Source organism: Calidris pugnax, unplaced genomic scaffold (genome assembly GCF_001431845.1).
Source record: "Calidris pugnax isolate Ruff unplaced genomic scaffold, ASM143184v1 scaffold20, whole genome shotgun sequence".
Lineage (NCBI taxonomy): Eukaryota > Metazoa > Chordata > Aves > Charadriiformes > Scolopacidae > Calidris > Calidris pugnax.
The window spans coordinates 21,991,555-22,017,172 of NW_015094510.1; the positions used below are offsets into that span (position 1 = coordinate 21,991,555).

Consider the following 25,618-nt stretch of genomic DNA (forward strand, 5'->3'; position numbering starts at 1 on the left):
TTTCTGAATAAATGCATAAAATCTCTCAGTATCTGATAGAATTCACAATTCTTCAAAGAACATACTGACAAAAGCTCAGTGTTGTAAACACTGAAAATTATTTCAGTTAAAGATTATTTCACTTAAAGGTTTATGATAAGTGATAGTCCTACCTGTCACTTATAACACCAGCATCAGCAAGTAGTTCAAAAATTCGCAGTAACTGCAGTCTTAGGAGATCTCGGCGTTCTCGACGTTTCTTGTTCTTGGAATTTAAAAAAACAACAATTGTTATATACATAGGTGCATACATTAAAAACTAGTAACTTCAGAAATGTCAGCAGAGTAGTAAGATTTAAGAATCCCAGTTCAAGCATTTTCTTCATGAAGGAACTGGACTGCGTTTGGATATTTCAGCCTAACAGCGTGCTTATACATCAACGCAGAACTGCACATGATCAAATTTTTGTCTCTGTAACTATTCTTGAACAAACTATTAACAGCATTGAAAATGTGGAAATGAAATAATGACATACTGGATAAAAATTAATTAATATTCAAGGTTCGTGTTCCAAAAAACATACTATCTTCAGTTAGCAGGAGTACTCATGCTCGCTTAACTCCATCTATTTCAGGTGCTGGAAGCACTGTAAGTGCAGAACTGGTATCTAGAACCCAGGAAAATATTTTGGTGATTTTCCATTCCTGAACTTGGTAATACTGCAGCTACATGATCACCCACATTCAAGTTTGCACCACTCCAGGACACTCTTGGATGTGTTGACTGCAGTGGTTGTACACACACTTAACATACTCCTCCCACAGAAAAGGACTACACTGTTGTTAACCGGTTCATTGTATCTCATTGTCTTCTAGAAAGCTGTCCTTTCTGCCTTCTATTTGCCTTGAAAGATGTGAATGCAACAAGGCCTGTTCTTTGCTGAAGGGCTAAATTGACTTGTTTCTTTGTATCCCACATCTCCACTAAACAAAAAATGTGAGGAAGTCAAAAAGCTGCTATTGCACTCAAAGAAATTTGCTGCCAGAACAAGAAAAGCTCAGAGAAAGCTCAATTTTTCCACTTCAGAATGTACGAATGGCAATACTGGGTCAGATCAAGGCTTATCTCACCTAGTACTCTGGCTTTGCCCACGGCCAGCAGCAGAAACTTGGGAAAAAGAAGTGATACTTCCCCTGGCATTCTGACCCAGGACTGGCAGGCTGCAGCATCCTAGCCAAAGGTTTAATTCAAATCATCATGACATTTCATTTGTCCTGTTTAGAGCCCTGGTTTTTTACACCTTAAAGATTCCAGGAAGCATATGTAGAGAATAAAGCAGTTTTATTGTAACAGAGTATTTAACAGGCTCTGCTGCCTCCTGCAATGGTGTTGAGGCCATCTGGCAAGCCCTGTGCCAGAGCCCACATGGTGGATCTTGTGTAATGTCCATTTTGGTTTACCCCTGCAGTTCTTGGCTGTGCTCTTTCTAGTCGTAGCATATGTCAGTTCAAGGAATTTATTTCTGACGTGTTGGATACCTGCCTGCTGACAGGGAGGCCTGCCGTGTTCTCTACAGCTACACGACCTGCACAGTCCCTCCTTGGTTTACTGGTGGTGCTGCCTTCAGGAAGGTGTCCCAGTTCTTCACAGCAGGAGACATACAGGGATTAACATTGCAGTCTCTTGTTCTCATGTTCCTGTACTGAAATTTCCACGTGCTAAATTTGCTCTTACAGCACACTGTAAACCTCTGCATTCTCATTATTCCTTTCCTGAGGGTAGACTGGATATGTATGTCTCCAGAAAAGGCTGCTCAAGTCTATGTTCTCTTCAGTGGTGCACAGTCAGAAATGCAGATGCAAGTGGCTGCACTAACGTGTATTAATCCAACTGCTGCCCAGTTGAAAACAAGTGACCTTCAAATCAAAGACTTCATAGGGATGGAAGGCACACAAGTGAATTGAGGTGTGAAGCAACACAGAGTGGAAATGGTAGTGGATGCTTGCCAGACACAGAATTATTAAGAATTGTCCACCTAACACTTCACATGAATTAATGAATGAATTTTTGTTTATTTCCATATTGGGCATAGCTGAGACCCTCTGTCCAGCTATTAATGATTTAACTTCTTCCTGACCACCATTCTCTGTGTAGCTTCTTCACCAAAGACTACGACTTGGCAGAAGGGGACAGCACACTAGGTCACCATGAGGACACCCTACTGAAACTGCCATGGAGGACAGAGCACTGGACACAGTTCGGAAGTGTTTGAGAACCAGGTAAAGTATTTTCTTATCACCAACTGCCTGCTCTAACCTGAGGGGTGTTTTGCAGCCAGGGTGGTGGTTTGGTACCCTGGCCCTCAGGCTGCTGCACAGTGGGAGGCAGGGGCTGAGGGGAGGTATAGCAGAGGAAAAGCAGCTGGGGTAGCCTGGTGGAGGACAAGTTTGGTGGCTCCTGGAGCTTTTCCTGGGTGTGAACTAGCTCCAGAGTCATCTCAGATTTCTGTCTTGGGGCCAGCTGGAATAATCCAAAACAGAGCCAAGAAGGGAAATTTGGGCAGAACGGGAACTCGGGTCCAGTGCTCCAGCTCTCCCTGGGGCTCTCCTGTTTCGCTGCACAGACACATCTTGTGACTAAACTGCTTAGTCAGGCTGCAGAGTCTGTCACCAGAGGTTTTTAAGAACAGTTTAGACAACATCTGTCCTGGATGATGCAAAACTAGTTCATCCTCCCTTGGACAGATCAGATGATCTGTCGGGATCTCTTCTAGCACTACTTTCTATTATAACAAAGGACAGCCCTATAATGACAGTGAAAACAATGATGAATTTGCCAGTTAACCTGCTGTATTTAGAATAAACAAATAGGGTACACTGAAATTGAAATAGATGACTCTGCCTACCCTGCAAATAAAAAGCTACTACCTGAAACTGTATTTCATATAGTATTCCTTTCTTTGGCATGCATACAATGTTTATTAAGAAATCTGCCTTGTTGTTTAACGATGTTATAAAGCCATGATGAAACATGCTTGTAGCCCAGCTGTGTTACAAGGTGTTTTTTCCAGATACTGAAAGTAGTTAGTTCTGATATATGTGAATTCTCTATGAGGAGGTTCCACATGTGACCAGAATTTTTTCCTCAGAATAGATTTCTATATTGCACACTTTGTATCACTGATAGAATTTAAACTAAACTAAGTTTTAATGGAATTATTTTAAGCTATGTTCTTATACACAATTAATAAAATTCTTGTTGCACACAGAGCTTGAATTGTTACTTAGTACAAAAGATCTTCTTTATTTTTCAAGAAGACAAAATTACTGCTTTTAAATTAATTTTGCAGTTTGAACAAATTAGTACATTTAATTTCCTCAACTAACCTCTGGTCTTCTTTCTAGGGCTTCTTTCATTAGTGGGTGAAGTTCTTCTACTAATTCCCTAAATTTAAAACAAAAATTGTAAAAGCAATCATCTCCTCTGAAAAGCACCAATATTTTAATTAATACATGAACAGTAATGTCTAAAGTACAAATAAAAATATGGGTATATTTAAAGTACAACAAAAGTAATGCATTTGAATTAGAGGAAAATAACTGAGAAAATGATAAGTGGGGAAGTACCTGAAAACAAGGGAATTTGTTCTTCCAAATCCTAATACAAGTGATTCTGTTATTTCTATGCTTTCAAGTCTCATCAAAGGCACTAGCTGCTTTAGTAAGACTCCAACAGATGGAGTTCCAATAGCCTAAAATATATGAAGAAATCATTGACATTTAATTTTCAGGATTATCAATATTAAACAAATATTTTTTTTTTACAAAAAAACACTGTGCATGAATCCATATGTACTTGAAAAACATGCTGAAATGATTCTACTATTATGGATATTAATCCACCAGCTTAACTGGATGCCAGTGACATCACAGTCATCTCGATGAAGCAAATAAATACATCTGGGAAATTCTTTGCTTTTATTCAGATTATTGCAATTTGCTGTTTCATTAAAATATTCCAGTAATTGCATTTATGGAGCTCCTGCACCTCTCAGGTTGCTACCACTTGAAACTGTATTTTGTATAATATTCCTTTGATAGGCATACAATGTTTATTCAGAAATCTGCCTTATTGTTCAATAACATTATAAATTTATGGAGTGCTCTACAAGGAAAGAAAAAGGATAATAAACTAATACAACTTCAACACTTAAGTGCAGAACTTCTGTATTTTGAATATACATCACCCAGAATGTGAAAAAAAAGGTAATATTTTTAATATGGCATAGCTTTTGCTAAGTATTTATTGACACATCATGTCAGTACAGATTATGCGGAAGTTTTAATTGTTAATTATATGCCCTGAGCAGTTTCTGTATGTCAAAATATTCCCCAAACTGAAATAATTTCATCAGGATATTATTTTGAATACAGATGCAGTTTGAAACTCTCTTAAATGAATAATTTGTTTGAAATAGGATGCATCACCTTATTATCATAGTTCACTGTTCCATCAGGAGTGGTAGCCATGATCTCTGGTGTCGAAGCACGCAAGTGTCCTGGGCTCATAATACTGGGCTTTGCTACTCCAAAACAGAGAATAAGATAGTTTCTCCACAAAGTAACATAGTTGTCTCCACTGCTTGCTGTACTTGTTTTCTTTGCATTAACAGGAATACTAGAATATAAAAATACATTAAAATTATTAAAATAAATTGCCAGTCTTAATTACACAGTATCTTGAAATATTTTAAAAAGGAATAAAACACGCTATTTGGACACCAGCCACTATCCAACATGTAGGAAAAAGCAATGAAGGTAGAAAACTAGACTTTTCCCCCTCAGAAGCTGCAATTATGAAACTCAAAACTGAATGTTTGGGTAGAGCCTTGCAGGACTCACAGACTGACACGGAAACATGAGACTAAAAAAATCTTGTTTTAAAATCACACAACCCATAAAAATGAAAGTTAAATGCTGATTTCCACTTACTTTGGATCCACAAGAGGCATTATCAGCTGTAGCCTCGTGAAAGCGTATGGCCAAGCATAGCTGAGAGCTGTAGGACAATGTTTTGGTAAATTCTCCTGTCTAAGAAAACTGAAGAGGCAGAGAACCCATGGGTCTTTAACGGACTGTGCAAATATCCAGACATGGGAAGGACTTTTCACATCATAATGGCTATTTACTAGGACAGCATTCCACTCCACCAGCCACTGCAAATCCACGCTGTGTGTTAATGGGATTGTTGTCTATGGAGATAAAATATAAAATATCACAGTGACAGTCATTTATTTCCATTGTATTCCCTGCCATGTTCCCCCTCAGTACTTGTCTTTATTTTCAAGCTCTATGGCTACCTTCTGTTGGATTTTTTAGACCAACACTCATTTGCTTCCTATCACATTGCATTTTCACTCAGGAGGAGCTTTTTACAAATGTTGGTAAGAGCTTCCTCATTATTTCCCCTCTGGTTCTTCCTTAAATCTCCTATTTACTGCAATAGGCAAAATAACTTTCCCTTAAACCCTACAATAACTACTGAGTATGCTGATCAATATAATCTCATTGTTACTTTCTATTCTCTTTGCTCCCTGCACGCATCCCCTTTCTCTTGTAAGAGACTGCAATCTGTAATAGCAATAGACTGTCCTTATGTTCATTGTCTGAACAGCCCCACAGAGCTTTAGCCCGTGATTAAGACTCCTACATGCTATGACAATATGATAAATACCAATGCTATTAATAAAGATTCTTCAGAATTCATCAGGGTATTTGAATATGCATGTAGGGAATTAAGAGGCTAAAGCAGGCGTTCAAGCAGTTTTAATCCACTTTAAATTGTGCTATCTTCAGTGGTGAGTAGGGTTCTCATATCAACAAACCATCTCTCTGCTGTAATTTAAATTTTAAGAAAACAACTTTGTAGAATGAAAACTTAAAACACATGTATTCTGGAATCCTTATTATTCACATATCAGACCTCGAATAGCATGTAACAGTTGCCTGCATCCTGCAGACACTGTTACAAACATAATCATTAAATTATCACTCTCTGCTGTACTTGTCAGAAACCAGGTACACAGGCAACAGATTTTATTTGCTATATTATGAAAGCATAGAGTTAAAGCACAAAATCCAAACGTTTGCCTATAGGAACTGCAACATCCAAACCCAGATTCTGGTATTTCAGCTGAATATCCCGATTCCTGGGTTACAGAGTCAGAATGTCTCTTGCTTGCGCAGTTTTTAACCCCTCAACTTTCCTGCCCAATGTATTACTTCTTCTGCTGATATGTTTTCATTCAAAATGCTTACTGCATCTCTGTTTCCTCTGGTGGCACGTTAGATGCACCAGGCCCATGAGAGAGCGAAAGCAGGGATTCACCCCAGCTGTGAATGACTGAGGAGCTTAGGGTTGGGTTTGCAGGCAGGGCCACTTCTGGGCACACCAGGGAGCTAAAACTTATCCCTTCTGGAAGAGATGATAGCAGTGAGTGGTTTCCAAGTGCCCCAAGCATTAGGCAGTACTAGAAATAGGTGGTGCTCAATGGTTCTTTTGGATGCAGGTCAAAGGTCCAGAATCTAGGCAGTTTTGATAATTTTGTTATAGGTTTTAATTATTTATTTTATTCTATATGTAGTATGTAGTATCTTTTATATCCATAGTATGATTATTTTCATGGAACAGATTGTCTGGGACATTGTGGATCCTTGGAGCTCTTGGGTAGATAGCTGGAGTCTTAAAGCTGTATGACTTCTTTGATTTCTAGCTGCTTTATTTTCAGTATTTTATGTCTGATATTTGTTACGTCCATCCACTATGTAAACACTAGCAGTAACAGTAAAGTAGTACTTACTGAATCTGAAACAGCCACATGAATAAAACTTTCAAGAATAGAAGAACTCAATTGATCCATCACATCAATCATAGGCCTGTCATCATCCTGCATAACACAGAGAACACAAGTTAACTGCTCCCTGAGAAAATTATTTTCTTTCTTATTTTTCCAGAAAAAACACCTAAAAATATGACATAAATCTCAAATAGCTAAAAAAAAAATATTGGTAACGGTGGGTGCGTTTTGTCTTTTTCATATTAATATCAGAACCAAGCCGAGGCTGTGGTTTGAAATGAAGTTAATTTGTGGCTATAGCTCACTGCTCATTGAACAAAAGCACATATCAGAAAATCCCAAATGACTTTCGATAGCTGGTTATCAAAAGACTGAAAAATTAGCTTACTGTTTATTAAAGCATTCCTTTGCCATGAACACACATATTTGTGTTCTTAGGCATTTAGATGGCTCACTGAGCTGTGACCGCCAACACACAACATGACTCTTCGTATTTCTAAAACCATAGAATAGACTTAGATGTCTTTACTATACAAGGAAAACATGTATAAATAATCTTAAATGTGTCTTATGCTGTGTCTTTTTACAAAACAGTATGCTACAGGAATTAGTTTCAATTTCAATACAAATTTATAATTGTGACAATACAAAAATGATCCATGCAGTAAAAAAATGTTTTACAGAGTCTTTAACATTCATGTAATGCCAAGAGAAAATATAAAGTTGCTGTACATACTTCCTTTCAAATTCTTGTACAGGGCACATGTTATTAATATTACATTCCTGAGTACACAGAAAGGTTTGCAGTGTAAAGACAAACAGAAATGGTAAGTTCAAACCAGATGCTTTTTTTTATAAACTGAGTGCATACCTGCTACAATGCATCAATTATGTTAAAAGCAACTCTAATAGCAGTTTTGAGCTTTATCTATGGAAAGTTTGAATTCAGAGTTCCAGAAAAGGAAAATCATACCTCTGCTTGGCCAAGGGCCAGGAATAAAGCACGGATCTCTCTGAGGATTAAAACAGCTAGTTTACGTGTAGCAACCTGGAAACTACACAGCAGAACCAGTGCAAATCCTTCAACTGCATGTAGTACATTAGAATAGGGGCTTCTCTCAGACTGTATCCTGTGGCTGGATCCATTTGGTATCAACTGTAGAACAGTGCAAGGGGGGAAAATGGAGTGATGGTGTTTGAAAACCAGGTCTCCAAGAAATATTCTATTTAACAAGGACATATAAAGAAACAAAATGCAGAGGCCATGTAAATGCTGAAGTAGGAGATTGACAGCATTCCCTCAAACAATGAAGGTTGCTTTAAGCTAGGTTGTTCCACAAAACCAATATCCGAGCAGAGTCCTCTGGCCAAACCCATCCCAAACCCCATATGGTTTGCAATTCCACCACCTGCTTTATTCCATCCTCCACTAAAACAAATGAATGGGTAAGTCAGACTGTGAAGACTTCTCACTTTTTCTACTCCAGATAGCAAGTCCTCAGGCCCTTCTTTGATCCTGTAGCAGGCAACATTATATCCTGGTAGGTGGTCTTTAGAACCTCAGCCCATCAGTTAAGTGTAACAATATTTACTGAAAAATATGTGAGGCTTTCCCTTTTCTACATTTTTTGAAATACCATTACTACCTATTAATTAATAGCCCTCTGTGATATAAAGCAGACGTCATGCTTGCCCAAAGGAAAAAAATTCTAGTGTGATTGGATTAGGAGACAAGAAGCCTGAAAATCATCTCTCATAGTGAAATTATCTGTGGGACAGTGCAGATGGGAGGACCACGAGCAAATCTGTTCAGTTCCCAGGAATGTTTGTAACACATGGAGACAGCAGGCTGTAGAAACAATCTGGTTCTCTGATGTTTTTGAATTAACTAAATGAAATGGCTACGGGAAGGGAAGATTCACGTCACTCATCTCAGCTTTCCCACTAGCATTATCAATCAGTTTCAGTCCTGGGAAAATGTCCTTCTGCCACCTCTACATACACATATTTCACTTTATGGGCTTTTGTTGATGCGCGTATTTCAGTTTGACATGCATTCTCTTATGCTGCTCAACAACAATAACATCTGCTGTGTTACACAAGGACGTAGCTGTCCTCAAACGACAGCTGAACTAATTACCTTAACAAAACTTACGTAGTAAATTCTTCTCAGGTGAGTAAATACAAAACACATAAACCGCAGCAATACCAAGGAACATAATTTCTGCCTTCAATTAGTAGAAATGTTAGGACACTGAACTCTTGATTTCATACCTCTGCAGATCTGGTTTTTGCCTGTTCAGAAGCTTTTCCTGGAGTGTGTATTACAAGCTTCCATTGCGTAAGCAACTGTAGCAGCAACTTCAGTGAAGTATCAAGAAGGGTATGATGCATATCATTCACTTCACGCAGCAGAAAATTAGTAAAACCAAAGAGTACATCCTCCCGCCAGTCAACAAAGTCAACAAGTAGACCCTGAAGAGAATTCTGTGCAATGTGTCGAAGTTCATCATCCATATGGATAGACAGCCTGTAAGTAAAAGTAAATGTCAGGTAATAAAAATCTAAGAAGTGTTTATTGTGGTAAAGAGCACATGCTTCTCAGTAACTTAACACTGATGGAAAATTCCCAATGACAATGTAAATTTCAATGATGCTATCAGGGTTTCATTAGTACTGACCACAATAAACACCCTTAACCAGTTTTTATAATGTAATTCTTGCTACAACAGCGCCTGAACATATTCAAGTATCTGAAAGAAGTCTTTGTTCCACTCCTGAAAGATATTATCTTTAAAGTACATAATCTGGCAACTTTGTTGTCTCCCCAAACCAAGTATACTTCTGACTTACTCACTTATAAAGTAACTGCTATTCAGTTATGATAACAAAAGTCTTGCAGGTTAATATATAATTTCACAATTTATGTATTTATTTGTTTTCTTGCAATATAAGAATAAAAGAATCACACCACCTCAGCTGCCTAACAGTTAAAAGAATCATTAGTGAAGATGAAAATCACAATTACTGAAAGCAAATCTTCAAGAGAAATAAAAAGAAGCACTTCCAGTAAAGAACTGCTTCATGTTTTAAACAACTTAGGATAGTGAAATGGGAAAAACAGCCTCAGGACTTTCCATACTTTTAAAAGCACATCGGGCACCTCCAAAATCCCTCTGAAAGATGGTGCCCTTGTAGATCCCATTTTCAAATTTTATTTCCTTCTGTATTTGCATCATGTTGAAGTTCTTTTCAACATAAAATTTCTATATACTTTTTATGTGACACAAAAATTACCAAACCACTTCTGTGTTAGTAGCTTGGCAGAATAAGTAAATTCAGATCAGTGTGTTCTGAAATTTTTGGTTCATTGTCTTTCTGATGTATTTTGTTTTCATTACCCACGAGACTGTAATTTTCTGTAGTGTGTTAGAACTCATTTTCAAAGTATTTTATCTACACTTAATCCATATAGTCAAAAATGAGGACACATTCTAAAGAAATGGACAGAAAGCTAGGAAGAAAAACCCAAAACAGCCAAATGGAGTGGAACCAAATTCCATTCAGTTGGAAGTGTATGATGAGATGTGGCTCACAACAAATTTGGTTCATTACAGCTGCCTAATTGGGAGGCAGGGGACATTTCAGTTAAGCAAAAGGAAAGTGACTGCCATGAAACTTCACCTCTGGTGAATATGACTCCAAAAATAACTGTTACACTTCAATAACCACATGATTTTATATATAAATTTAGAAACACAGTATTTTGTTGTGCTAAGAAAGGACCGTTTTTGTCTCCTCTTTGGAGTGCCAAAACCAGAAAAACAAGCAAAACCCCTGAGACTATGATTAAGTCATCCATGAAATGACTTCCACAATGACACAAAGTAGTAACGGAAGAGAATACAAAAGACATGCATCTCTAAGCCCAAGTTATGGTGCAAGGGCATTATCAAATGAGATGAAACTCAAATTGAACATAAGAATGCATCTGTGTATTACCACAGGCAGATTGAGGAAGCAAATAAATGTTTTGTTTGTTTGCACTTGAGTCAGTTAAATTTAAGAGCTACTTGGGAATTCTTAATGAATGGTTTCAGTGGGAAGTGAAAGGTCAAAAGGTACAGTATATACTTGACATCTGCTTTATGGCTTATGATTTGAATACAGCTGCCCTGGAAGAAAGTCTAGCTGCTGAGTTACTGACTCCGCCTGGAAAAAGCCAAAAGACACGCGAGGATGAAAAATTCAAACCAAACTGTGAATAAAAGAACCCATTAAACCAAAGATGTTATTTTATCTTTAGTGAAAAGAAAATATTTAAGAGCATTCCATCCCAACAACACAGCCCCACACAAATACCTGGCAGAACAGCTTCTCATGTTTGTTTCAGAAACAGAAAGGAGCTGAAACCTCACCTCTCCAAAGTTTTTTATCCTTGTACTGATTTTAGTCTCTGGCTCAGAAAAGACACAATATATATGTAATGCAGTGTTCTCTAGAACAGCAAAGACTTACCTTCTGGGTCTACTTTTTCATAATTGGGAGAAGTAGTCAATCTGAACCCAAATAAACATGGAACAGTATAGAGAATGTAGAGGCAGCTCTGCTGCTGGGGTAGTCTGGAGGCTTAGATTATTAGCCAGGTATTAATTCCTTAAACAGTTTATTACTTTCTTCTCTGAAGCTATATTTTTATAGACTGTTTTCATACTAAATGGACCTAATTATTTGACCAGCTGATGTTACTTTCTCTTCTTCTCTGGTCAGTCTCTTCTTCAACTGCAATGCCCCAGCTTGGACATTATTCTTCAAATCAGTCATCCTTGATACTGATTATACTAGAAGAACTTCTTCAAAAATCTTTTAGACTTCTTTCTATCTATACATGTGGTTTGCCTTTTCATAGGAACATCACTTTTTTGTGTGTGTGTTCAGGTTGTGATCCTGCTCTGTAATACTAAGACCCTACCCGGTTATTTCAATACCATGCTATACATCTTCTGAACCATGAACTGTCTGTTAACTGCTTTCCCACTTATTATGCATTCACTTACATTTACCTTAATTGTGTTTCCTTTGCTTACACTGGAGAATCTGACTTAAAACAGTATCAATGTCTCATGCTGCAGCATGAGTACATGTAGAAGATGAGAACAGCTTCCCAAAGATCCCCTTGTAGGGGAAAGGCTGAGCATGTAATTGCTTCCAAAGTTGGTCTAGAGATAATGTTCTCAGCTGCTCTTGATGTCTCAGAGTCAGATAACCCAAGCAGACCTACTGCTTGCATTGCCCCAGCATGGGAAATTACCCAAGAAATGGTAACAAACTGATTGTGGCTAAAGAATCCCAACTGGGATGAAGTTTGATGATAGAATAAAGATAGACCAGTGGTTATGCTGACAGGTGTGAGACTTAAGAAGGGAAGCACCAATTTATGAAGAATCCACATTAGTCTCCAAACTTCTTTAAGAGTAGTGATGGGTCTGACCTGGACAATCCTCTGTGACTGAAGAGCTGTGACCAGAATGGTTATGTGCTTTCTACCAGCTCAGTTAAGGCCATTACTAAGGATAGAAAGCTAATGAAAATATTGGATTAAAGGAAAACATGTCCTTTTTCATTTCCCTTAAGTAGAATTGATGCTACTTTTTAATATGGTGTCTGTATAATTTGATAATGTAATGATTTAAACCAACCCACAAGTGATTTATAGCAGAGGATTTAAACACAAGGAAATCAAGTTGGCCACGTACCACAGTACGCCTACCTTTGGCTGCGATTTTGGCTTGTTTGGCTGTCTGCACTCTTTACTGCTAGTGGAATTAACTGTTTCACTGTTTTTGCACATCACTGGGAGCTGGATGTTCACAGAGCAGAAAAAAAATGCTTTTGCTCTGACTCCTATTACCTGTCGTTCCTCACAGACGTTTCAAAAGCAAGAATGGAGTGGCAAAGATTGTTTTGTTGCAGTTACCTCAGACCAATATGCTGCAAGGCCCTCGTGGCTCAATTTACCACTACAATCCACTCACATAAATACACAAGCTGAAATCTTTGACATGGATACTGGAACTGAAATGTAACAGACTTTTCTGTACTAACCAGTACCTGTTATCATAATTATTTGCAGTTAGTCGCTGATTTGAAGTCCTGAAACCCAAACTTTTCTGTACTAACCAGTACCTGTTATCATAATTATTTGCAGTTAGTCGCTGATTTGAAGTCCTGAAACCCAAACTTAATAACAGTCATGTTGCAGACTACCTTCTTCAGTGAAGTCTACCTAGATAAATTCAATGGACCCCAAGTAGGGAGGATATGAAATTTAAACTTATCCTTTTCATTATTTTCTGTGTTATAGTAAAAAAATAAAGATGAAAAACTGTAACTAAAATAATTGCTATCAATTTAAAAAGTATTTGGAAAGGTACCACATCTAGCACATGCTGTTTAATCAAACAGATGTGGGAATCGTAAATCAAAACTAAACAGGTATCTCCATGGTTTTCCACTACAGAGAAAAGATGTACTCTCCTATTAATTAGGATGGTTAAAAAAAAGGCAACAAATGGCAAATATAATGAAGAATAGTGAATATCATGTAACCTACACACTGATGGAAAAGAGTTCTGGATGAAGTATCCACTCTTATGAAATTAGGAGTCTACAGTACAAACACAATGCCTGTAACATGATGCTATGACTTCTACGAATTATCTATAAATATCAGATTACTTTTTATGAGCATATGGTTTTGTCTAAGAAACAGTTATGCATTCTGTGGCTCAGTTTTTTCATTCTATTCCCCTTGAGCAATCATTTAAAGCTCGAACAACTTACCTTGCCAGCAAGTCGATCAACTCAAGTTTTGACATTCCATCAGGAAGCAATCGAGGAATAGCAGCAACACATGTTCTGAACAGATCGATTTTTGGTTTTCTTTCACCGCTGAAAAATTAAACCAGAATTTTGACTAAGCTTAACAAGTAATTCTGTTAAAAGATCCACCCACATTTTTTCAGAAAAGGGCTGGACATCACGGAGTGCCAGAGGGCTAGTAAGATCACCAAGACACTAAGCTAGACCCTATAAATTAAATAAGAAAGAAACATGAATAAATGTTCCCACTGAATAAATGGAAATCTACACAGTGCTTGAAAAATCAATCATTAGTGACTAATTTGCTTCTGTCTAAGGGGAACTGGCAGATATATCAAGAAGGAGTTATAACATAGGAGAGTTCCTCCATCAAGATTAGCATTTGTGTGATGCAAGCTTTGGATGAGGCAATGAGAATCACAGAATCATAGCATGGTTTGGGTTGGAAGGGACCTTAGAGATCATTGAGTTCCAAACCCCCTGCCATGGGCCGGGACACCTCCCACTAGACCAGGTTGCTCAAAGCCCCATCCGGCCTGGCCTTGAGGAAGAAGCTGGGGTGTTCCCTGCCACAATACAGCTATATTACAACAGTTGTGTAAAGCAAGTAGTAGATATGTAAGAAGCCCAAATAACAAGACTGAAGATCCAGACAGTTGCCCTCAATAGGGCACAGATCTGTGGAAACTGCACAACACACGTTATTACACTGAAAAAGAAGCATAATTTAGAGGTTGGTATGGCCAGAGAGCTTCTGTTGGTCCTCACCTGAGACAGCAGCACTTTAACAACCCTTATCAGCTAACACATGTTTTAGTGGCCCCAAGGCGGCTCTAATCTGTGGAATGGCTCAACTGTTCCCTTACAGCCTGGGAAAGTGGTTGAGTCTAAAAGTTTAGCACGAATCAAAAATTAGCCTGGGAATCCTTAAGACTTCTAGAAGTAGCTCAAGTTTCAGATGCTGATTATTTTCACAATAGATGCAGTTGTTTTCTGATTTGTTTCCAATATTTTTTGGTAAGAATGCAGATTAAAGAAGTCCTCCGGGCAGACCCAAAGTTGTGATCTTTTTATTTGCTCGTTTTCAATGATCTATTTTTTGGTGATTGAGTATAGAGAAATAAGCAAAGCATAACAGCATTTCAAACTGTACAGTCTTTCCCACAGTATTACTAATTATTAGTAATAATTAATTACTGTAATATGCTTTGGAGTAATCAAAAAAGCAAAGTCTTATTTAGGGACCCTACTGTTTGGCTTTAATATGCTTCTGATTGAACTAAAAAAGAATGGGGGTAAAAGAGAGGCACCAAGAAGCATTGTAAGCTACTGAACGCCACACTGAAATTCGGTGACAAAACAGAAAATTGACCCAGTTTTCCTGCATCCCAGTCCAATGCCCTGCTTACTATGTCACTCTGTCTCTCCACCATGCAGGGGACAATGCATTTGGATACCTCATTTCTGTGCTCAGTCACAGAGAAAGCCTGAAAGTAATACCATCTCACAAGTCTAAAATAAGATTTATAGAGCAACACTGAGCATTCAGTGAAATAATTGGCACAGAAAAGGCACAAACTGACACCAGTGAGATTAAAGACAGTTTTTTAGTGAATGCCATTCTTTCTCTTAACACTCTATATACTTATCAGCTTGGATATGTATTTCATTAATAAAATAATATGATGATATGATTTTAGTCTTCTGACTTAAATTGTACAATGAAGGGAAACTACCTTCACAATGAATTATCTCTATCTGATTGTACCTGTATCCTCTCTCCGAACAGATAGACCTTGAAAAGTGTCACCAATTGACTTGAAAAAGTAAATCTCAACATCTCATCTGAGAACTTGATTATGAACTTTGAACTATTCTTGCTAATGCAAATACTCGTTGCATTAATTATTACTGCAAAATATTATATTTTTATAGTTGTAAACAGTAAAGTGCTATCAGTAATTTTATCTGCAGGCAAGCCAATGAGTCTTCCTTGCTGACTTGAAGTGAAAAGCAAACTTTGCAGAATTTCCTTATTATCAATCCCTGGCAAAGGTAAACAGTGTGTGCACTTAAAATGGAGGCAAGTAAAATAATAGGAAATATTATAGGAAATAGGAAAAATAGAGGAGGCTGTTATGAAGGCAAATGAGTAATTATTTATAAATATAAAATCTGTGGGTGTTTTGTGACTTATCAGCTGCTCAGAAGACTAGGAGGAGAAGATCCAAACCTGAGCTTCAAGTTCCCAACTTATCATCTGAGCTACCAGGCACAGCACGGGGAGCGTCTGGGAAGGGGGGCCTCAGAGGGCTCTGCCGTCAGCTCTGGCTGACACAGGGTCCAACAGGATCATCTCTGGATGAAGACACCGACAGCTGTCCTCACCTGGAACTTTGTGTTTCCATACCAGCAAAAGCAAATTTTAGTTAGCTATTGTCAGCAAAAATCTTTGAAGTACTAGCAATTACAGGTTTGTACGTTAGAAAAATGGAAGCCTCATTTTGACTAGATGTTGGAAAGCATTTATAACCAGTATTGAAATTCATATCCCAGTGGAGGATGCAAAGGAGGATGCTGCTTAGTCAGGATTTTAGTAACACTTCAAAGTGGCATTTACAACTTCAACAATAAATGCTTAAAGAACCAGCCATTAAATAGAGAAGCATGTCTAATACTGCCAAAGAAAATTCAAGAATCTGTATACTTTAAAATGTTATGGCTATTCATTGCCTAGCTACTTCCCTCTGATTCTTATTTTATTTGCTATTTAAAACATCATTATGATATTCTGTTTATACAATAACTATATGTAAATATGACAAAAGCCACAACTTTAAAATATAGATAAATGTAGCGCTCTACCTATGTATTAGTAAATATAATACAAGTAAAAATGTGTTCTAATGCGTTTTTCCTTTCAAATGTATATATTAAGTTACAACTCATCTGGATATAACCTACAACACAAAAATACAGTAACTTACATGTCTAGATCTTCTAACCCTAAAATCTTAACGTCTGTGACAAAAGTTCCTACCAAACTGTAAGATTTCCTGAAATTTAAAACTCTTTTAAGTCTATTCGTTCACTGCTTCTAAAAATAAACACCACTTTGGTGATGCTAAGAAACCATAGAAAGGATATTTACAGCTAAGGTTAAATACACTTCTTATCCAAGTGGTCAAGGTTTTACTGTGCAATTATCTTTTGGGAATAAGATGTGAGTTTCAAAACTCACTTTGCCTCTTGCAAAAGCCTGGATACCCAAAATGGTTATGAAAACTGGCTGCGAGTTCTGAGCAGTTTACTGGGTAGTACTATAAAAAAAAATATTGGATAGCAATATTGGCATTTAATATAAATAAAGATATTGCTGAAAACTCAAAGATCTTACAATCTTATCTACACAGTCACAGCAACAAGGGCAGAGGAATGACATTAGAACACAAATATTCTATCAGCTGTAAAAGGTAGTTGAATTTGGACAGTCATTACAGTCTATCTACCACTCAAGGTATTTTTACCAAGTTGCCTATTTATTTTTTTTTTTCCAGATAGTGTATGAAAAAAACAAATCTCAAAGAGACCAATGTTCTTTTCATTACACCTCAAACATTTTTTTCAGGTGTTGTTTCTCTTCTAGCGTAACTACCATGTCCACTCTTCTGACAAGAAAGATATGCAAGGTCACCTTACAGTTGGGATCTCTACAATCCATGCTCTGCATGTGTCAAATGATGTCTCTGTGTCTCTAAAGCCTACTAGATGTCCACCTTAATAGAACTCTCTCCAGGAAACTTTCCTCATTAATAATTTTGGATGAGAGTATAAAATACTGCTGTTCAACACTGCTTGAGATCTCCTGGTTTGATTCTGTTCTGTTCTCGTTTGATTCTGGTGTGCTGCTTAAACAAAAGACTCTTACGAAATGAGTTTTTAATTAAGATTTGATTTTGATTACAGGCATGAATAGTAATGAGAATTTTGAAAGATTAATAGGGATTTACAGAATTTGGGGCATTCATTTTGAAGTTCAGTGATGCAAATATACCCTGCAACAGTCTTCCGAATGTAGGCTGACAGATTTTCCACTCTGGTCTTTCAACTTCTACCACCTCAACATTCATAGGATTCACATGTGATTTTGGCTACATTGAGAGTATCAGTTCAATTCCAAACACTGCAACATGCAAAGAAATCAACTTGTCATAAACATTTTTTCAATGTATGCACTAATTAAGCTAAATGTTTTTGTTTCTTGCTGTTTCTCTGATGAGTCATGATAACTAGAAAGAGAGAAAAAGTTCTGAAATTACATCTCAATGTTTTATGGAATTTACTGTTCTTTAGCACTCACGTAATCATGTCTTCAGGTTCTTTGTTAAGCATCTGTATGTTGGTTAGCATCATGCACCGCCCCACTTCCTTGTCAAGATGTCTGAGTATGTTGTCCACAGCTTTTCTTACTTGAGAATAATATAATGACATACCTGCAATAATAGGCATTTTTGTAAAATTTGGGATATTTACAAATATGGAAAAAAAAAAAGCTGCCTACTCATGCTGTTCTGCATGAATTAAGAAAAATGTTTTCCTCATGAGACAGCATATTCCACTAGTAATGATATCCGGATTCCAAGGTGGAATATATTGCCCTCTCCATAAAGAATGCTATCATATGTAAAAACAGCCCAACACACATATTTTTCCTGGAGAAAAAATTAAAAAATACTTAGTCAAAATATGTCCCTACATAGTCAAATGAAGCCGCAGAGTTTGCCAATTTATACAATGTATTTTGTGACTTTTCGAGACAAAAGTAAAAGGTTTAAAAACTACAGGCAAAGAAAAAAAAAGGAATCTGAATGAGCTCTCCTAAAACTTATTTGGTATGGAAATTAATGGCATGACATTTTATGTGAAAAACAATATTAGACATACAGCTTTAGAGCAGCTGATGGACATCAAATACTTAAAAACAAAAATTGAATTAACTTTTTTTCCATTTTCATCAAAGGCTAAAATTTTAATTTTCATAATGAAGTTTCATATGTCAACACAGAACAATATATTTTTCATTATCTATGCTCTATCTATGTCAATTCTTTTCCTATTTGATAATGACAATATAAGCTTAGAATTTCAAAAGGACATCAATTTTCAGATCTGATAAAGTTCAATGGCAGAGCAGAAGCCAAAAGGATTACTTAGCTTATTCTTACATGTTATACATGGAAACTAGAATATAGTATCACAAAATAGTGAAGAAATTCCTAATAAAATATAAGAATTCAATAGTTCAAACATTATCAAATGCATGAGGAGTAACCAAAATGAACTCAATTAGCAACAGCACTACATAATCTGTCTTTTGTACATTTCAACAGCAGTGGGTCTTACATGGCTTATTTTCTTGATATTACTACAATGATCTAGCAATAGTACAACACAGGTCTTTCTCACTGCTGCAGATATATGTAGACTTTGTTTCATTCACGTAACTTTGGGGACTTAATGAAGTGCTAAGCTGAGTAGCCTTTTTTTTTTTTTCCCAGCAAAACCAGGCCCCTTCAGGGCACGATACAGAAGCTCTTTTCCTAAAGCGCAGGGTTCTACAAAGGAAGGCCAAGGTAACAGTGTTTTTAACTTAGGCACTTCAGTTCAGTTTTATTTTACATTTAAAAATTTCTGCCATTTTGAAAGTTTCATTTGGTGTGAGTTACTGCAATTAAAATAAGGAATCTGCTGGTTTTCAAAGCTGGTATATATTCTGAACACAGGCACTGTTTCTAATAAGATTAATATCCCTGAATAAGTACATGTATTTAGCACTGAAAGAAGGTAATTCTTAACTATATGTGATCTTAACTCCCCCAGAACCCAGGATTCCTACCACTTGTGTAGCACCACTCAGGACTTTTCCTGAAAGGAAAGCAAAAAACCAGTATATGTCAAACTAAACAATGTATTTCATTAGAATGCACAATAAACTTTTACAATAAAGAAATGAAGACTTAACAATAGTAAATTATACTGCTCAGGTACTGAAGACTTCTTTCACATTCATTCTCACCCAAGTTTCTATGTTGTCCATTCTCTTACTGACCTATCATTTTAGCTTCCTCCTCTGTAAGAGTTTTGCTCAAGTACGTTTTCTTCACTCTGAGAGTGTTTCCAGAGGGAAGGACAGCTCCAGTCACTGGCATTGGAGGTTCACCATCTTTTTGCTGCAAGCTATCAGCAATTACCAAGAAAGCTCTCAGACCAATATTCATTCTCTGTAAAGTTCAGAAGATGAATAAGTATCATAATAAAATAATCATATTCTACTCATATTCTTCAATCACTTTGACATTTGGAGTATGTAACAGCCAGCATTTTTTCTGTATCTCTGCCATATTGACTAGTCTGATATATTTAACAAAAAAAAAGCCCATGAAAAAAATTGTGAGTTCATATCTGCACTCTGAGCACTGCTCTCCCCTCTCAAAACTTTATTTCTAAGTATTTTCATTAGTGCGTTATCTCTTTATCTTCAGGACAAAGTATGTGGCTTTGACCTTGAGTTTAGTAATATATCTTAATCAGACCTTCAGTTAATCACAAATGTCCTATGTGGTCATTATGAAGAAAGATTAGTAACTTTCTCTAAATGCCCCAGGGTTGACCATACTGTGTGAAAAATCTGGAATAGTGCTCAGTGCCGAAACGGCAATGTGAAAACACCAGGAAGATGAGGTTAAGTGACCTGAACGTCTTCAGGGATTTCAGCAGAGGAAAACTTGCAGGCTTTGCATTGCAACAACTGAAAGACCAGAATGTTTCCATTTCCCAGGATCGTATTCCAAAAATTCAGAGGCTGTCCCACTTACAGTCTCCCAGAGGTGCATTTACATAGATTACGCATATTATTTTAGAATGCTGAAGTCTATGTACATCAAACAGTAGCCTAATTATTTCATTGTTTGCAGATTTACATTGTTCATAAATAGTAAAATTTCAGATGTTGGTTCCTCAAGAAGCTAAGGACTCTGGCCATTCCCTAAAAGCTCAGCTTCATGGGATGCTAATATACAACGTCCTTTGCAGGACCTTCCTCAGCCAATACTGCAGGCAACCGACCTAGAACGTGGTGGGGACTGCCTGCTCAACAATTCTCTTTCATTTTTCTGCACTCCGAAAGGATGAAAGCTGTGCTCAAAGTAAAGCTTGCCTTTTATTTCTGCTGCTTTTGACAGTAAAAAGTTTAATCTCCTTTTCCAAATATATTTTTGTATCAAATATAATTTTTGTAAGGTAACCCATTCTATTGTAACATCTTAGTGAGTGGCTGTTTAATACCGAAAGATTTTATGAGATAATCACAATTGCTTTTCACTTGTCATGTGTTTACTCTTAATTTTCAAATGAAAATGTTTTACAAAATATAAGCAAATACATTATTATCACAAGAATTTGTTGTTATTTTCCCACTTATTTTTGATTTTTTTTTAAAGTTTTTCAAATTTCTGATTGTTTTCTCTAGGGAAAGCACTAGGAATCCTGACACTAATGCTAGTAGAGCTTTACCAGTCAGAGTGATAAAACTTTATTAGAGTTTTTTCTTTCTTATCAGTTTCAGTTCTTCTTGCATCATGTGCACTTTTTCAGTAAAACTGTTTTGAAAAACATTGAGATTGTTACAGAAAATGTATTTTTATATTAAAATAGTTTAAGGCATTGCATAGAACAACAGAAGAGCGATAAGGAGATACTGTGATCAGTAGTTTTATTTATCTTTTTGTTTTATACATTTGCACTGCATCACATTTGATAATCCTCACAGAGCAATTGTGAGATAGGCATAAACAATGTGACAGATTAAACTTCAAGATATATTTTACCCATTAATCAAGTTCAAGATTTGGCCTGAAAACCGGACAAAGGTGAAAGCATATTTAGAATGTAACCAGAAAGTAAATGTAGCTCAATACAATACATAGTAACTTGAAAAAATGCAGATGTGTATCGTACCTCAGGGTTGAGACTGAAAGCTTTTGCTGGTTTTCCAACACAAAGGAAGTCAAAGATAATTTCTTTCATTGCAAAGTCTAAACGTTCCTAAAATAGTACAAATATTGGAAATCATTAAGCTGCTCACTTACGCTACTTATTTTCTTTAAAGCAACAGAATGTTGAAAGCCAGTTTAATCAGGATTTATTTAAATGTATGGAAAAACAGATTTTCAGAAGTATGCAGAACATATTACCAGATCTAAGCTTTCAATACTGCTGTATGTTGACAAACTCAAAAATTTATAGCACTTAAATAAGAAATGATCCACTTTGGAAATACAGCTTTTAATTATTTCATTTAAACTGTGGTAATTATCGTACTAACCTACTATTTTATACAAAACGAGCTTGTTCACAGATGGCACAGTTCAGGGAAGATTTTAAGCATCTGTTTAATTCATTCTATTCAGAGACTTTAAGTATGTGCTTAAGTGCTTTGCTCAATGGGAATGTTTTCTGAGTTTAAGTAATAAAAGAGATGAAACTTTGTGCACTGAAGGTTAGTTTATTTTAGCAATTCCCATTTGAACTGATGAAAACTAAATGTGTCAACTACATGCTGAACTGGTTTTCCCCTGACTTACTCCTTGAAAAGCAGTGCAGCACATTGTCCTATATAGCGAGAATGATTCACTATCAGCACAAAATATAGCTTATTATTGACAGTCAGAGCCTGTCAACATATGCATTTTGTGACTTGCTGGCAATTCCAAAAGCTAATAAAAATACATTTGAGTTGAACTGAAAATATTTTTATTCATTTTCGGTGGAAGGAAAGTTAATCAAAACCTGTTGTTCAAAAGAAGTCTGCCCTAACTCAATCTATAATTGTATTATTGCCCAGATGAAAGATGCTAACAATAGGGTTGCAAAAAATTCAGACAATAGAGTTTTACTTATTTCTTAATTTGTTATTGGAAAAACAAGTTATTCATTAATTGGAAAGACACATGCGCAGTTCTCCCATACCTGTGCAATAAACTGGATTATCTTCACAAAGATGTTTAGAGGCATATCTCTTGGCACAACACCACGGGACCCTTTTGGGAAAAGTGTTGTAACAATAGTAATAAGTCGACTGTAAAAGAATGAAAAAAGCATTAGACATTTCTGGACCTTGCAGACCTTCACTTACCATGAAACCTAAGTTGGAAATCCTACTCCATTTAGAAAGTCTAGAATGTGTTTCCTTTGAAATGAAAATGTAATAGGGTATTTTGTTCTGATCCTTTGCTACAAATTCAGTGTAATCATTTTATTTCATTACAGTAAAAGTAACAATAAACCAGTCAATGACATGCCACTACAAAAGTATTTCTAACTTTAACCAGGCAAGGAGTGATTTTTAGCTCTTTCAAACGCAGAAGCACTTTATACAGTAATTTTAATAGGTGAAAAAATAACTGATGGTGCCACACAAAGGAACGTTTTGGTGTGTACAGTTGAGGTTTTTATGTCACAACAGGAATAGATTTGATTCAAAAGAATTCAGGAGAGCTACAAAACCTCTTCACTGGCAACATCCACTCTACACAGCCCGATTGTCATTACAAATACAGCATCGTACCTTTGGGTAGCTGTGTTGCTTTCACATTTAATTCTGATCATGTAAACCCACAGTAGTCTGTACAGAGATTCCAGTGCAACTCGAGCCATTTTGGGGTCCTTATTCTAGAGAAAGATATAATGGAAGAATAAACCTCAGACACAAATTAGAAAGGAAGTTCTGCACTGAATGGATGTCAAGGTTCAGGGTTTTCATACTGACACAACAAAAATATGCAGCTGCCCAGTACCCCATTCCTGTAGCTGCAGGACGCTTATGCATCTGACCTACATCTCCTGGTATTACATAAATGTTGAAAAACCCAAGTATCAAGTTAGTTAAATTAGATACATGTTACATTTTGAAATTCCTATTTGAAAACTCCTTCAATTTGACTCTGAAAAGAAAACCTTATCTTCAGTTGATTTTATCAATTCAAATCTGTTGCCCTATGGTGGAGACCTGGTATGAAGAACACAACAGATAAATAAATGTACTGAACATATTCAAACTGAAAGGACAAAAATCCGTGGATGCTTAGACCAGCCTAATTAACATGGTACCTGGGATCAGCTGGACTGAATTGGATTTTTAGTCTGGATTGCTCTTTATTTTTGGAAACTTTTGAACTAGTACAAGATTGTTTTGGGGTCTCTTTGGTTCTCTTTGGTCATATGAAGTTTTCTGGTTCTGTGGCAGTTTTAAGGGCTTTCCGAGCAGGGTACAAGTACATGCAGTCCAATCAGATGGCCTCCCTTGTGCTGGGCCATCCACCGGGTTAAACTTTGAAGGAGTCCGGTACAATTTAACCTGAGATAAGATTTGCCTGGCCCACAGTGCAAATCTCCATGGCAAAGAGCTGAATTTTTGTCCGTGGACAAATGTTGAGTCACAGATCAAAGACTGCAGTTTGATCAAAGAAACTGCAACCAATCCATCAATAATTCTTGATGATATGGGACACAGCTCCAATTTCCAGCATGGCATCTGCCAGATGCTTAGGAACAGGAACTCTATCCTTTAATTGCGATTTCCATTTAACTCTTTGACAACACTTTTTACAGAATAAAGCTTTCTATGGAACAGCAAATTGAAAATCCTTGTTGTTTATTATAGCAGCATACAATTTTTGTAGCACATGATTAGAATAAGTATTAATGGGGACGACAAAGTTTACGTGGCCTATTGATCTTTGCAGGATTTTAAAATCATAACATTTGTCACAATCCATCTGTTTAATAACCTGCTTGCTTTCAATCCATTTTTCTTCAGGTATCATCATGCTACTCCTCGTAAATTTCAGTCCCAAGAAGTTGATTTATTCAACAGGTGATGGAGTACTCTTATCAAAGTTTACTCTTACCCCAAAGCTTTAAAGAAAACAGCAGACACTGCTAACTGAATCAAGATAACAAGAGCTTGTGTGACAAAGGAAGAAATGCAAAATTATAAGCAAAATTATAAGCAAAAGTCCAAATATTGCAGCAACAAGACAGTTCAGCTGCAAGGGCAGTAGAGAAGAGATGGAGGAGAAAAGGGCTGAGACGGGTATCACTGGAGCATTCCAAAAATAGTAGACCAGTTCTCTGTCAGGAACAGCAAGCTGCATCGCAGAAGCAGGATTGAGAGGAATATGATAACACGCCTGAGAAACATCTAGGGAAATCACTGGCACGTCCGTGGGCAAGATCTGTTCAAGTGCATGGTGGATGGATGCCCAGTACTTTGGAAAGCACATAACAAGTCTCCCGTTGGAAAACTGAGAAAAGTCCACCACCAATTGAGTCCCTTCAGTATTTCAAGGATTTTTCTCAATAAGAAAAACCCAGCCAGTAATCCTATTAGGACAAGGAGTGTTCGACCTAATATACCTGACATCTTCACTTTCCCAACAGGAGGTATCGGTATTGGATGTGGTTCCTTTACCACTGCTGGCAGTGCCCAACTCACTGTTGGTACTGAAGAATTTGAAGTTGAGGTGGGCCGTTGGAACACAGGAGCAGTCAGTGACAGAGCTCTGCCAGGATCTGCTCTGCTTCTTGATGGATAAGCGCTGCTGGCTTTTATCCGTTGTTTTTGTTCTTCTAGAAATTTCTTTTTCAATGCCTCTGCCTCTTCTTCTGTAATTGGTGGAGGAGCAACCGGACTGCCAGGAGCGAGGCCCATTTTCTTTAATTCCTCCATTTCTGTTTTCCAGTAATATGGTGTTAGGTCTGGCCCATTCAGGCCAAAGGTATATTGTCTTGGTACCCATGGATTCATTCCTGAGATAGGCATTGTTTGACCTATTCTTTGT

At 37.0% G+C, this 25,618-nt stretch overlaps 1 protein-coding gene across 7 annotated transcripts in view; it reads right to left on the reverse strand.

Annotated features, from left to right (window-relative positions):
* Positions 1–25,618, reverse strand: part of FRY (FRY microtubule binding protein) — a 217,415-nt gene that overhangs the window by 75,187 nt on the left and 116,610 nt on the right. For all 7 annotated transcript variants that reach the window (XM_014965913.1, XM_014965912.1, XM_014965910.1 and 4 more), the window contains exons 12-25: positions 23,344–23,447; positions 22,746–22,854; positions 21,735–21,821; positions 19,828–19,999; positions 18,079–18,211; positions 13,680–13,787; positions 9,111–9,366; positions 7,810–7,992; positions 6,840–6,926; positions 4,972–5,231; positions 4,468–4,657; positions 3,607–3,731; positions 3,367–3,424; positions 153–244 (exon numbers count right to left, since the gene is read on the reverse strand). In XM_014965913.1, coding sequence (XP_014821399.1) covers positions 153–244; positions 3,367–3,424; positions 3,607–3,731; positions 4,468–4,657; positions 4,972–5,231; positions 6,840–6,926; positions 7,810–7,992; positions 9,111–9,366; positions 13,680–13,787; positions 18,079–18,211; positions 19,828–19,999; positions 21,735–21,821; positions 22,746–22,854; positions 23,344–23,447 — 1,964 coding nt within the window. The remainder of the gene's footprint in view (positions 1–152; positions 245–3,366; positions 3,425–3,606; positions 3,732–4,467; positions 4,658–4,971; positions 5,232–6,839; positions 6,927–7,809; positions 7,993–9,110; positions 9,367–13,679; positions 13,788–18,078; positions 18,212–19,827; positions 20,000–21,734; positions 21,822–22,745; positions 22,855–23,343; positions 23,448–25,618) is intronic.